This window comes from Vanessa tameamea, chromosome 20 (assembly GCF_037043105.1).
Source record: "Vanessa tameamea isolate UH-Manoa-2023 chromosome 20, ilVanTame1 primary haplotype, whole genome shotgun sequence".
NCBI lineage: Eukaryota > Metazoa > Arthropoda > Insecta > Lepidoptera > Nymphalidae > Vanessa > Vanessa tameamea.
The window spans coordinates 1,507,272-1,521,193 of record NC_087328.1 but is presented as its reverse complement, the minus strand read 5'-3'; the positions used below and the strand labels follow the sequence as shown (position 1 = coordinate 1,521,193).

At 32.5% G+C, this 13,922-nt stretch overlaps 3 protein-coding genes across 3 annotated transcripts; 1 reads left to right on the top strand and 2 right to left on the bottom strand.

Annotated features, from left to right (window-relative positions):
* Nucleotides 1-6,543: 6,543 nt before the first annotated feature.
* Nucleotides 6,544-8,954, bottom strand: LOC113403822 (3-hydroxyacyl-CoA dehydrogenase type-2-like). Its single transcript, XM_026644437.2, has 5 exons — nt 8,798-8,954; nt 8,557-8,721; nt 8,198-8,362; nt 7,281-7,518; nt 6,544-6,789 (listed from the first exon to the last, which is right to left on the bottom strand). The coding sequence occupies exons 1-5, from the start codon at nt 8,804-8,806 to the stop codon at nt 6,596-6,598; spliced, it is 771 nt and encodes a 256-aa protein (XP_026500222.1). The 5' UTR covers nt 8,807-8,954; the 3' UTR covers nt 6,544-6,595.
* Nucleotides 8,955-9,169: 215 nt separating this feature from the next.
* LOC113403800 (uncharacterized) lies at nt 9,170-12,403 on the top strand. The gene is made up of 2 exons (XM_026644397.2): nt 9,170-9,527; nt 9,689-12,403. The coding sequence occupies exons 1-2, from the start codon at nt 9,426-9,428 to the stop codon at nt 10,817-10,819; spliced, it is 1,233 nt and encodes a 410-aa protein (XP_026500182.2). The 5' UTR covers nt 9,170-9,425; the 3' UTR covers nt 10,820-12,403.
* LOC113403801 (mitochondrial import inner membrane translocase subunit tim16) lies at nt 11,718-12,474 on the bottom strand. The gene has a single exon (XM_026644398.2). It carries the CDS (start codon nt 12,345-12,347, stop codon nt 11,964-11,966), a length of 384 nt encoding a protein of 127 aa, XP_026500183.1. The 5' UTR covers nt 12,348-12,474; the 3' UTR covers nt 11,718-11,963.
* Between the last annotated feature and the right edge of the window lie 1,448 nt (nt 12,475-13,922).

The following is a 13,922-nucleotide window of genomic DNA, read 5'->3' as shown; positions in this document are numbered from 1 at the left end:
CAGTCGAAAGTTCATCAGTAGATTCATTTCTAATGACGAGAATCTCGTACTAAGACGAAAAGGCAAGTATTTCGTAGTCAGTCTTATGTGGTATCCTTCATATGTAAAAGCGAAGAAACTCAACCAACGCTTAAAAGAACTGTTGCTTAGTTCTGAATTAAGGACCAAATACAGAAGTCGATGTCGCATGAAATACCACGTTTTGTTAGAAAGTTTCTCAGTTCAAGGAACCTTAACCAACCGATGCCTGGATCAAACTGGATCAAATTGCTAGATAAATTGGCATATAAAATTTAATATATATAATAACATTAATTCCAAATTTAAAATATACGACAAGGGAAATAATAATAATCAACTGATTACACAAAAAAAAATACCTCATAGATAAAAAATAACAAAACTAAAGAAACCATGTAGTACTTTATAACATCTGTAACCTTTGTTCGATTTCAAATATAGAATGCCAGGGATTTTTTTATGATTGACAATAATGAGGCACGTTGTTCATTTGCAACTAGACGCATCCCTGTTATTTAGATCTTGAATGCCACTTGATTTTTCAAAGTAAATAATACTTTTTTATTAAATTATGTGTTTGTTTACTAACTCTCATCAGATGCGCCCTTGAGATTGCGTGGCTCTTAAAGATATATATAATTTAGTAACATCCAAACATATTTTTTTTATAAAATAAACATTCAATTTGTTAGAATAGGAAATTATTATATGTAATATTAGTTGTCGCTCTTTTTTTAATTAGCGATATTCAATACTAAAACGTATAGGTTGGAAATTTACTTTATTATTTTGTTGACTTGTATCGATATCAGTAAGCTGCAAAATCCAGTCACACTCACACCTACGAAAGGCGTCTCATTCCTTTAATATAAATCAAATTCACTCAACTCCATATGCCAGATGTGCTCTCCAAATAACGTCCTTCAATATTCTGATAATTCGTACTTCTAAGAATTTATATTTATTTATAGACCTTCCGTGCATTAAATGGAACTCGTTCTTTTTTCAAAATTGTAAAATATTTGCCTTATTTTTTTTATTAATGTTTCATGACCTTTTTTATTTTTAGTCTATTAGGAAGTTTTTAGGTATTACTAAAACTAGCTGTCAGTACCGACCTCTTCCGAGTGAAAGTTTTTTTATTTCAATCGCAACGCCACCTACCGGGTCGAATCTAAACCATCCTAAGTAGGTCTTTCAAATAAACATAAAATTTTCATTGAAATTTAACCAACAATTACGGAGGAGATTAGTTACATATGCACGTACAGAAAATTTGTATTTTTATATAAAGATAAATATTGCCCTCGAATTAAATTGATATGATCATCCATAACACTACAAACACAACACTAATATTATGAAAAATATTAAATTAAATTTAAAACGATCTCTAAATCTTGATAACATAACATTAGTTGAAATACAAATGCCGCATAAGCACCAATAGCACCATAAGTGCTGCATATTATTGTCACCAGTTGACCTACTGCTAAATGTTACTCTGTATTGTTTTGTTAGTAGTTACGTGAGCCAGTATAATTACAAGGAACACAACATTGTCGATTTTATTTATCACCCCATTGACAATGTTTCTTAATTTACTTATCTCGTACAATAATAAAGTCTTCTCATGCAGTGGCACATTATAAGCTATTATAATTAATCACAGCACAAATAAATATTCAATAATTAACTTTACTAAAAACTAAAAAGTTTTAGACTAAATCGAAACAAATAATAGTCGAAACATTTTCAGTTTATTTTTACTTAAACATATGTACCTAAATGGAAATATACAGTACGAAGTTTGTGTTGTTTATTTATAACCTTATGAAGAGTCCTCGAGTACAGTCGAGGACAAATGTATACACGGAGCACAAAGCAGACGGAACCCCGTCGCGCATGCGCGTCGTATGCCACCAAATGTCATTTTGACGGCTGATAAAGCAGTAAGTATATTCATAAAAAGCCACGCGAGACAAACCGATTGAAATAAATATGTAACAATTTATAACGTTATTGCACAAACGCATTGTTCGTGGTCAGGAAACGAGTTTGAACGTACAGACTACAAAATATAACTTTGAGTCAATTGAATTGAACACATTTTTTTATGTTCATTAAAGTTGGTTCCAACTTTTATTACTTTTATTTATTTATTCGTTTACGAAATTATTCAATATTTTAATGATTTTTATTTAACAAAATAATACAATTTTAATTTGTAAGTATATTAATAATGATACTTACGCAGGTAACTAATAACTTAAACTTTAAAAAAGTTTTTTTTTTCTTTTATTACTTAAATTATGCATACTGACACAAATAGCACGCAAGCTAAGGTCACACAAAAAAGTATGCAACATTTGTCGCTATAAAATATTATTAGGTGCCTAAATTAGGAGTAAAAAATAATTTAACAAAAAAATAACAAGTTAAGCTTCGTGTTCATGGAGCCGCGCCGCTGCCGGACCGCATAAATACCATATGAATAAAAACCGCGTACGGATCGCGTCTTTATTGCCATACAAGCGACCCGGCCTGACTTTGCATGGGTGGAATATAATTAAAAAATCAGAACTGCATTTAGCATGAAAATATTAAGTAGGTATATTTATTTTATAGTGTCTATTAATTCAATAGTTTGTATAAATGTCATAAATGCGAAAAATAATTATTATAAAAAATGTTTGGAGTCGTAATTTTATTGTGTAACATAGAAAAAAATGTATCTACGGCTTATTGATTCTAATTTGGTAATCATTCCACGAATATGGTCTAAAAGAGGTAAAAGATCCTTAAAATACCTACTTGCGGTAACTCAAAAATAAGTTGTAGGCTGCACAAACAAGTCGTGCTTTAGACAGCCCTGATTTAAACGTATCACCTAAAGTTTAGACAGCGTTAGCCGATTATATATTGACAGTATTTTAAATAAAACATCGTCATAGTTTTCTCTAAATTTGTACGAAATAGTAACAAATGATATAGACATATCATCCTCCTGCCCTTATCCCAACTCTACTTGGGGTCGGCGCAGCATGTCTTCTTCTTCCATACTTCTCTGTCGGACGTCATCTCACTAGTAACATTCTTTCTAACCATATCGTCTTTCACACAATCCATCCATCGTTTCTTGGGTCTTCCCCTACCTCTATATCCATCCACATCCATTTTCAAAACCTTTCTCACAACATGGTCCTCATTCCTCCGCATAACATGCCCATACCAAGACAGCCGGTTTCCGGATAGCTTCTCGGTTACCGGTGCCACTTTCAAACTTCCTCTTATGTACTCATTCCTTACTCTATCCATTCGCGTAACACCACACATTCCTCTCAGCATTCTCATCTCCGCCACATGCAATTGTCTTTCAGTCATCCCTTTTATAGCCCAACACTCTGATCCATATAGAACAGCAGGTCTGACCATGGTCTTATAGATCTTCCCCTTAAGTTTAAGGGAAATACGGGGGTCACAAATTGTTCCCGTAACCTGCCGCCATTTCATCCACCCTGTGTTAATCCTATGCTTCACCGTTCGATCTATTTCGCCATCGCCTTGAATGAGTGAACCGAGATACCGGAAGTCGGAGCAGACTGGAAGGGCCACGCCATCAAGCGCTATGGCTTCAGGACCGGAGAGACCGCCGAAATCACAGAACATGTATTCAGTCTTCGTTCTACTGATTTTCAAGCCAACATTCTCCAGTTTCTGTTGCCAATCCTCCAATCTGCTCTGGATCTCAGGTCCATCTTCACTAACCAGTACAATGTCGTCGGCAAAAAGCATGCACCAGGGTGCCTCCTCCTGTATGTCCGCCGTTAGAGCGTCCATAATTAACAGGAAGAGGTAAGGACTTAGAGCCGACCCTTGGTGCAACCCTACAGCCACACTGAACTGGTCGGTGTTGCCGGCAGACGATCGGACGTAGGTACAGGATCCCCTGTACATAGCACGGACTAACTCCACATACTTCCCAGGCAAACCTTTCTCTTTCAATGCCCACCATAACACTTCACGAGGCACCCTATCATAGGCTTTCTCAAGATCAATGAACACCATGTGCAGGTTCTTGTGAGCACGTCTGTACTTCTCGCACAATTGGCGGAGTGCAAAAATAGCGTCCATTGTCCCTCGACCTGACATAAACCCCAACTGATTTTGGGTAATTTCACTCTCTTCTCGCAATCTTCTCTCTATTACCTTCTCCCATACTTTCATAGTATGTGACATGAGCTTTATCCCTCTATAGTTGTTGCAATCCTGTACATCCCCTTTATTTTTGAAGATGGGCACTAGCGAACTATTGCACCATTTTTGAGGGATGGTTTCTTCATGCAACAACTTATTGAAGAATAAAGTCAACCACATACATCCGTCAGCCTTTAACACCTTCCATACTTCAACTGGTATGTCATCTGGACAAATGATATAGACATAATATGTATTATTTTATTTGTTACTAGCTGTGCCCGCGACTTCGTGCGCGTTTGAATTTAATAAAAAAGTTATTGTTGTAGCCTTGACTCCTTATTAAATCAGCTATCTGCCAGTGAAAGTCCAGTCAAAACCGGACCAGTAGTTCCATAGATTAGCCGAAACAAACAGACAGACCGGCAGACAGACAAAAATTGAAAAAAGTGTTATTTTGGTATATGGACTGCGTATACATAGGTACATATGCATTTAGTAAAAAGCGGTTATTTTAATATTACAAACAGATACTCCTATTTTATTATGTGTATAGATTTCATAATTTATAATGTATTTCTTATGTTTGGTATTTCTCTTATTTACTGTAAAATTAAATAAATAAATAGTTCCTATCCTAAAGGGGGAACCAGGAGACCCTTAAATAAATAGATAGATATATAGGTAAAGTCCACTACTGAGCTAAGGCCTGCTCTCATTTTTAGGAGAAAGATTGGAGCTCAGCATGGGGGAAACACTGAAAACGGGTGATAGCTGAGCACGAATTGAATTGTAAACATAAACTGAGTACATGAAAATTTAGTAGTGCTTACCCGGTTTTTAACCTGCAACTGAGTGATTGCTATCTCATAATTATGTTAAAATGTATATGAATGACAATAAATATACACATTTTAAAAACCAGGGATGTTATGGATATGTAATTTTAGATCTGGATATGGACACGGATATATAAGGAATATTTACCGAATATTTACAGTTATGTATATAAATTTCACTTTATTTGTAGGCTATTATTCAGTATTGGGTATAATCACGGACAAAAACCAATAGCTTTAAAATACAATTACCCTTTAAGTACCCTTTAAGTATAACATTAGGCAAAAATCCAATTCAAGCAAAATATTATCATATTTTATAATTTGTTTTATTCACTGTTTGTAGATTTAATTACACATTTTTTTTATTATTTGTATAGAACAAACGGCACATAAATAAATTATTATTTTAATATTAATATCTACCCTTATCCACTTTGTCCGGGTAAGAACTTCCCAAACGCAGTGCGACCTTTTGGGTCCAATCTAAACCACCCTCTCATTTATTTTTTTATGATATTTTGGCGGACGAGCAAATAGGCCACCTGATGGAAAGTGGTCACCATCACCTATAAACAATGGCGCTGTAAATATTAACCATTCCTTATATCGCCAACGCGCTACCTACCCTGGGAACCAAGATGTTATGTCCCCTGTGCCTGTAGTTACAATACACTAAAAACACGTCTAAAAGTTGGAAGTGACTGAGGGACTCCCGTACCTCAGAAAGCACGTTAGTTTAGTTACTTGCTCTATAATATGTCCGGCATAGTAGGCTGGTCTCCCTCGTGGTTGACCACCGTGACTGAAATCGGTCAGGACATCATCCCATTTTTTTTTTTTTTTAAATCATTCCATAAGGTAAAAAATAAATAGACTTTTATATTTATAGATTTTTAATTCAATAAACAGTCTAAACTTATAAATCTACATTGGTATCGATTCTGTTATACACAATCTTAAAGCACCTAAGTTGAAATAATAATTATTATTAAATATTCTAAATTTCACGTATGTTATTGAGAAATGCTATGAAACTGGAATATTTAATACTAAATATTTTATAAGCAATTATAGCACTTTTTTTTTATATAAAATTGTTTGTAGTTTTTTCCGTCTAAATTGGTTTGATCGATTTTGACGAAATACTTTTTTGAACTTATTAGTTCATCTGGATGGAATGGTTGGTCCTTGTGATTGTAAGGTGTTGTTGCCATTATTCAGAATTATTTTCTTTAATTTTCCGGGGCGTTTCTAATTATTGTATTTTTGTCTTCCATGAAAAACTAAATACGTGTCCATACATAGGGACGCCCGACAAAAGTGATAACTTAAACTGTCCTAAATACAGCTAACGCTATGGGTTGGAGTAAAAGATGAGAAGCCTGCCTACCGCTGCCGTATGCGTAAGAGAAAGAGAAGCCAGACAGACAGGTGTAATTTTCAGCATAAAAAATCAACTAGTTTACTTGTTAAATTCCTGCCAATTAGCTTATAAACTATGTACAAGAGAATCAACACTGTTTCCTAGCATATTTTTATAGCGGGAACCACCTTTGAGCTCCATCTAACCTTATAACTTCACCATTTAACATTGGATTTTCTATTATACTAGTAACAAGATGAGCATATTCTGATGGTTTGCCTAATCTTGATGGAAATGGAGTCATTCGTTTCAAGAATTCAATCATCTTCTCTGGTAAATATGTTATTAAGGGTGTGTCAAAAAATCCTGCAATAAATAACAATGTATAAGTATTCTGATGCTAGGCAGAGGTTTACTCTCCTGTACGGAGGGAGCACTTGGAACTAAATCCAATACACGGTTCCAAAATGTGTTGATATATATTGTTTACTTACAGAACAAAGTGTTATAATACTTGAGCAAGAACTTTATTATTATACTTCATTGAATAGGAAGTAGATATATTGACAGTCATGATAAAAAGACGACCAGCAAATACTTTATTAAATAAAATTATAATAAGCTAGTTGACGGCCGTGGCTTCGCTCGCGTTTGGAGGGTTGGTCGTTCGAGTTCAAGCTTGCTTAATACAAAATTTCATTGTTTCAGTGGTTTGGTCGTGAACGAGCAATACACAGATAAGAGATACTTTCGTATTAAAATATCAGTATAGATTTCAGACCTTACAATTTCAACTTAACAAAAATATATACAATGTATAGCATATTACATATGTGATAGAATTCAATATGGCCCACCTGGTGCTATAGTTACAACTCGGATACCCCTCGGAGCAAGATCCCTCGCTATCGGTAATGTCATTCCAACTATTGCAGCTGTCGATGCAGCGTAACCCGCTTGACCTATATCACCCTCATATGCTATCGTTGATGCTGTATTTATTATAACACCTCTCTGACCATCTTCTGTTGGTTCATTCTTGCCTATTAAGCCTGCTGCTAATCTTATGACATTAAATGTGCCTATTGTGTTTACCTGTAAGAAAAAAATATATTGATATTTTATTTATTGTTTTTAAAAAGAAAAAAACAGGTGATCTATAGGCAGGATTTTTTTATTAACATCTAGAGAGACTGTCAAAGCGGAGAATCATTGCCCACTTATTACAAGCACACAAGTACATTAGTATTATATTTAGCAAGTGTCAAGCATAGATACACCAAGATTATTGGGTTGTTTGTTTTATTTCTGTTGTAGTGTGACACTCTATCGAGATATTTAATAATTCTAAGAAAGCAGACAAAGGCCTTATCACTTAAATAAGCTATACAACCCATAATATATTTTGCTTAACAAATTATAATAACTAGTAGTCGCTCATTGGTTGAAATTTAACCATCATTTGATATCTACAAAAAATAAGATACTTTGATTTGAAAAGATGGAAGAAATGAGCTGAGAGGGTCTATAACACCACTGGTAAAATTACGAGTTGAATATTGTCTAATAAATCATTTGTTTTTTTTTAAATCAATAGGTCTATGATGTGCAAAAATGTACCAACCCACAGAAGCATTCATAAAAATTTATGACCAAATGATAAAACCACTATAATGAAAAAAAAAAGTAAGTTTATTGTGAATCAATTTTCAAATTAAATGATAGAACAGAAATGACAACAAAAGTTATTCCTTTTTTAAAAGAAAATACTTACATTTATGCAATTAACAAAATGTTCCATTTCTGTTTCTTTGTCCTGGAAGAAGTTGTAAACCTGACTTGTTTGAGCGTGACCAGCACAATTGACTAGTGTGTCTAATTTACCAAACTTCGACTTGGCTAAATCCAACGCTTTTAAAACATCCTCTTCAGATGTTATCTGTATATCAATGTAAAATATATGTTCATAAAAAAAGCAGTTAGATTATATGACAACCATTTAAAAAAAGATAGTAAAATACATAACTTAATAATTATATACTTTTTTAATGTTGATTGTATGGTACTAAAAAAATATTTAGAACCATTTTTAAAATATTTTCAAGTATATTTGTTGTTAGGAATTCAACTTACATTACCAACAGAAACAAGGACATCATCCCCGAGCTTTTTTTTCAACTCCTGTGCCCTTGTGCCTTGAACATCCAATATAACAACCTTGCCCCCATTTTGAATCAACCTTTCCACGGTCGCTTTTCCAAGACCTGAAGCTCCTCCAGTAACTAAACTTACAAGCCCCTGTAAAGAGGTTAGCTTTTTGTTTATATATTATCAATACTTAAAATTCTACACTTTTATGCTTTAAATGACAAACCTTTAGCATTCTTATTATGAAATTTTATAATTATAAATAGATAATTTTACAGTTTTTATTAATTTTCACCTATAAGTTATAATATTAAGTCCTTTGCCCTATCATAAGCGATAAGCTTAAGCATAACCTCAATTTAAAATTTAACACTCAAGTCAAGTCTCAAATCTAATGTCACTTTTGTCAATATTTGATACAAGTACTAGAATATAACTGTTGTTATGTAAAATAGTTTTGTTGATTTTCTTAATTATTCTTTGAACATTTTTTTAATTATTACTAGAAATCAATTTACAAGTATGTAATAATTCATTTTATATATACATAGAAAAATAATATAATTAGTTTTGTATAAGTATCCGATTTGTATACACCGACGACCGATGTTTGCGAAAAACAATGAAAATTGAAAATGGTGGATTAGCATTTTATTATGTTTTCTAAATATCCATGGCTTAATAATTCTAATTCTTTAAATGATATGATATGAAAAAAATATAATTCAAATTCAATACAATAGTCTGACTTTTACTAATAAAATAATCCCACACTAAAGTATACGAGTTCGTATCAAAAAGCGCTCCATATATAGTACTTATATTTACAACACCTGAACAAGACCGAACTTATAATGGCGAAAGTCGAACAACCTATATTCATCCTGCCAAAGAAACGAAATGGAAAGAAGCCAAATGCAATCGCCGGGCACGTTGATCATATAATCACAGTGCAGGTTTGTTTAACGTACCGATGTATTTCGTGAGACTATTTGTTGCTAAATTATTATTTTTTTTGTAAATAAAACATTTTTCTTCAAATAAAATATATTCAAAAATGTTCTAATAGGTGCTTTTTATTCTTTTGCAATTGAATTTATTCGGTTTACGATTTTAGGGAGCTGTGGATACTGAATTGCCGTCGAAATACAAAAACGGACTTTCACCGGTTTCTGAGCATGTAGTTAATGGAATTATCCATTCAACAATGGAAGGTCTCAAATCTAATATGAAAATAAATCTTCCAATCATCAATGATGTTAATGATGAAGAAATGACTGAAAATCAATTACAGTTGGATCAGAAGCCTTTAAGCTTACAGAAGAATGGCTACCAACCGCTGTCAACAATACACAGCAGCCGTGAAATTATTGACCTATCGCCAATATACGAGAACTCTTCCGACGCATGCTCCAGTCATGGTGACTTGAAAGAAATAAATGATAATGATATCCAAAGAAGCTGCCGAATTTTGAATTCAGAATACAATGAGAGTTCTTGTGCCACACCAAACAGCTTATCGCAAACACAGTCTGAAAACAGCTTTGAAATGGGACTGCTGACCGACAGTCTTAAAAACAGTGCTAAAAGGAGAAAACGTGTCAACATTGTGCCTGGTATCGTAGAAACTGACAACACTGACACAGAGATCACAGCTCTAAGAGTAGAATCAGAAGGGTCAATATCCCCAGAATTTTCTTTGTCTGAGAGTAAAGACTGTTATTTGACCATGACAGGTACTATTAAAAGGGGAAAAAAGAAGGGGCAAAATGTCGATGTCAAGTTAAACATATCAAGAGAGGAGTTAGAAATAATTGAAGCAACAATTGTTGCAGAGGAGTATAACAAAATGGATGTTTCAAAATGTTCCTTGTATAATGGTCCGCATATATTTTTATTCAGTCTTCTATGCATTCCGTTTGTTGCTTTCATATCATCAATGTATTCATTCTATACGGGTACCATGGCTTGGTATAATATATTTACACATGTTACAGAAGATTTCAGTTGTATCAAGAAAGTGTTATTGGCACCAATAGTGATACTATCCTACCCATTTCTGATAGTATTGTTTACGATTGGTCTCGGGTTATATGCTGGGATTTCACAACTTACATTTAGTGGTGCTAACTGGTGGAAGGATGTATGTGATTTCGAGAAAGGCTTTTATGGATGGCTCTGTAATACTTTAGGTTTATCTGAATGCTGCCCTTATGAAGTTGTTGTGTTAATGGATGTAAAACAATAAAAAATAATTGTCTACACATTCCAAATTCGAAATTCAGTATCTCATACTACATATTCAATATAATGCATTACTTAAACTATTATATAAAGCAATATTTATAATTATCGACTCTTAAAAGTTGAGTAACAATTCTATACTAAAAATAAGGAAGAATATTTGTTATCTACGTTCAAATCCAGCTACAATTAACTGCCATCCTCAAAAATGTAACAAAGATATATTGACATTATCACAGCTTTTATAAATCATATTAATTAATTTTACAATATTAAATCCTATCAAAACAATTCTAGTCAGAAAACATAGTCATTTTATTATTTTAAGGTATTTAATAAGTTTTAACATAAGATTGGAATGAGGTTGAGGACAAACGAAAGATTAAAAAAAAAAAATAAGAGAAGGTAAATTGGCGGGAACAAAATGGGATGTAACAGGTTTTATACAATATTTTGAATTTGTATTTTTTACCTAGGATTAAGATGTATTTTAATGGGATGTTTTTTCCAATACGAGTCTTCTTTTGCTCAAATTCTTCCATTATTTTATTTAATAATTTTATAAAATGTCTAATCATAGTTGCCATATTTTCGCCTAAAATATCAAAGTCCATTATCATCTAAGTATATATAACCTACCAATGGTGTATAATAGATGTTATAATAAAACCAATTTTTATCTTATTGCAGAGTGGATGAAAATTTTAAAAACTTATTTAATCTGCTTGTTATGTAGCACAATCAACTTTTATAATAATCGTAAGTTTATCTATTTTGAACAGAGAATTTATTTAAGCCAAGGATCATTTTTATGTATAATGTTTGTATTCATAAAATGTAAGTCTAAATGTTGTCATTCAATCAGTTGACATAATTATTAGTTTCTTAAGCAAAAAAAAAACTTTGTACTGCTTAGGGTTTTTTAATAATCATATCAGGCTTAAATTATTTTTAAGCGATGTATCTGCTTATGCTGCATTTTTATATAATGCCATAACTATTTTACATAATCATGTTACATAGTTAAAGACTGATGTATTCTAGTCACTATTGTGTCCATTTTCTACGTAATAAAATATTTTATAAAACATAATTGTTTTACTAAAACAATAATTATCTACAACAAAGAACAATTTCATTTTGTTTTTTCATGATGAGGCCTTGGATTGACTTTGATCTTGCTTCGGTTGATTACTTTTCAGTTCTGTTTCTATTCTCTCCTTAGCTCTAACTATTTTAGATTGTAAGTAGAAGGAACCACCTTTTGCCTTATCATTAACATTGAACAAATGTTCATAGTTGTTATTAATTTTTTCAGGGTCTAATTTTTCTACGTTTAAAATCTGCATAGCTTCTTCTAGTGTCAGTCCTGTGGAAGCATTTGCTGCCGCTCTTCTTGCGCCTTCAGGGCCTCCACCAGCTCTTTTAGCAGCCTCTTGTGACGCAGCTAATTCCTGTTTTAGTGCCCTAGCAAACGCTCGTCCGACAACCTGAGTTCCAAGAACTATTATTTGAGCAATATATTTTGCCATTTTTTGATTAAGAAATAAGAAAATGTTAAAACCAATGTCATTACGACAAAACCAAATATTGTCTTAAAATTTATAGGTTATGTTATTGAATGTCAAATTTTATCCATTTTACTGATCTGAAATCAAGTGATTCAAATTATACATATTTGACATAAAAAAATATACCTTTTCCAGCTATCCTTCGAATTTTAAGGTTTAATTTTAAAATAAAGATTTGGTCAATAAAATAGTAACAAATTAAAAAAAAAAAGGTAATCTTAAGTAAGTAACAGAAAGCGAGGTATTGAATTTTTTTTATAACATGATCATGATCATGAGAAAAATCAATCAAAGTAATAATTTTTCTCACTAATAAACAAATTTTATACTATAATTGCCAAAATGTAATACTGCTGAAAGACTCTAGGGCCTTCGCGGGATGCCTATTTATTGAAATAATTCATAATTAATAGAATACCAATAAATAAATAAATAAATAAATAAACATAAAGTTCTTAAATATTTTCATGATTATTTTAAAATATATAAAAAGGTTTAATAAAATCTTGCTCTAGAGACAACAGCAACACTAAAAATAAATAATTAGTGCCCGACCGAAACTGGTTTTAACGACCGAAAGCGAAACCGAATTTCGGAAGCGGTCTCAGTTTTGGCCGAAACTTTCTTACAGGGATCATGTTTAGAGGGAAAAGTAATGAAAACAATGATAAAATCAGTCTGTTTTAATTTTTAAAATCTTAATTACTTATTTAAGTTGTTACCCAATATCACAATACTTATAGGTACGTACTTAATATTTAAGTAATAAAGAAAACAATATCACACTTTTATCTTAAAACGACACTGACACTTCAACAAAAAATAATAGCTTAACTACTAAATTATAAAATAATCGTAATATTGCAAAATGCGAAGACACAAGATTATAATCATTTCAAGCAACTGTGTGTAATTGTTATTTCTTATATATTAAATTACTAGCTGACTCGTCGAACTTTATACCGCCTTAGATGCAATAAATGAGCAGATTTTGGATGAAGGTTGAAGATTTTGGTTGAAGTTAATTTTTTTATGAATATAATAAATATAAATAAAAAAAGAAACAAGTATTTTAATTATTCTTTATTGTACAGGTATTTTGGTGCATTCTTTAGTGAAGCACCTTGTGATAGATGACATTTTTTGTTTTATTATTATCAGGCGCAAGAAGAAATCACGCAGATGGTCTTCCGACCCCGAACATGCTATATATAATTGACCATGGGAAAAACATGGATTATCTATACTCGGACCACAAACTTTCAAAGATCGGCCTTGTGATTTGTAAATGGTCATGGCGAATGCAAGACAGATCAGAAATTGAAGTCGTTTAAAATCAAACGGCAAATCGGTTGGGATCCGCTGAACCGATTTGGCTGTAAATTGGTGGGGAAGTAGCTTAGAACCAGGAGACGGACATAGGATTTTTATCCCGTTTCAAAGGGACCGTGAATATGATCACCAGCAAGTAGATTTAGTAGTTCAAACGATATATTCGTTTGAACTACTAAATCATTATTTATGATTCATTAATGA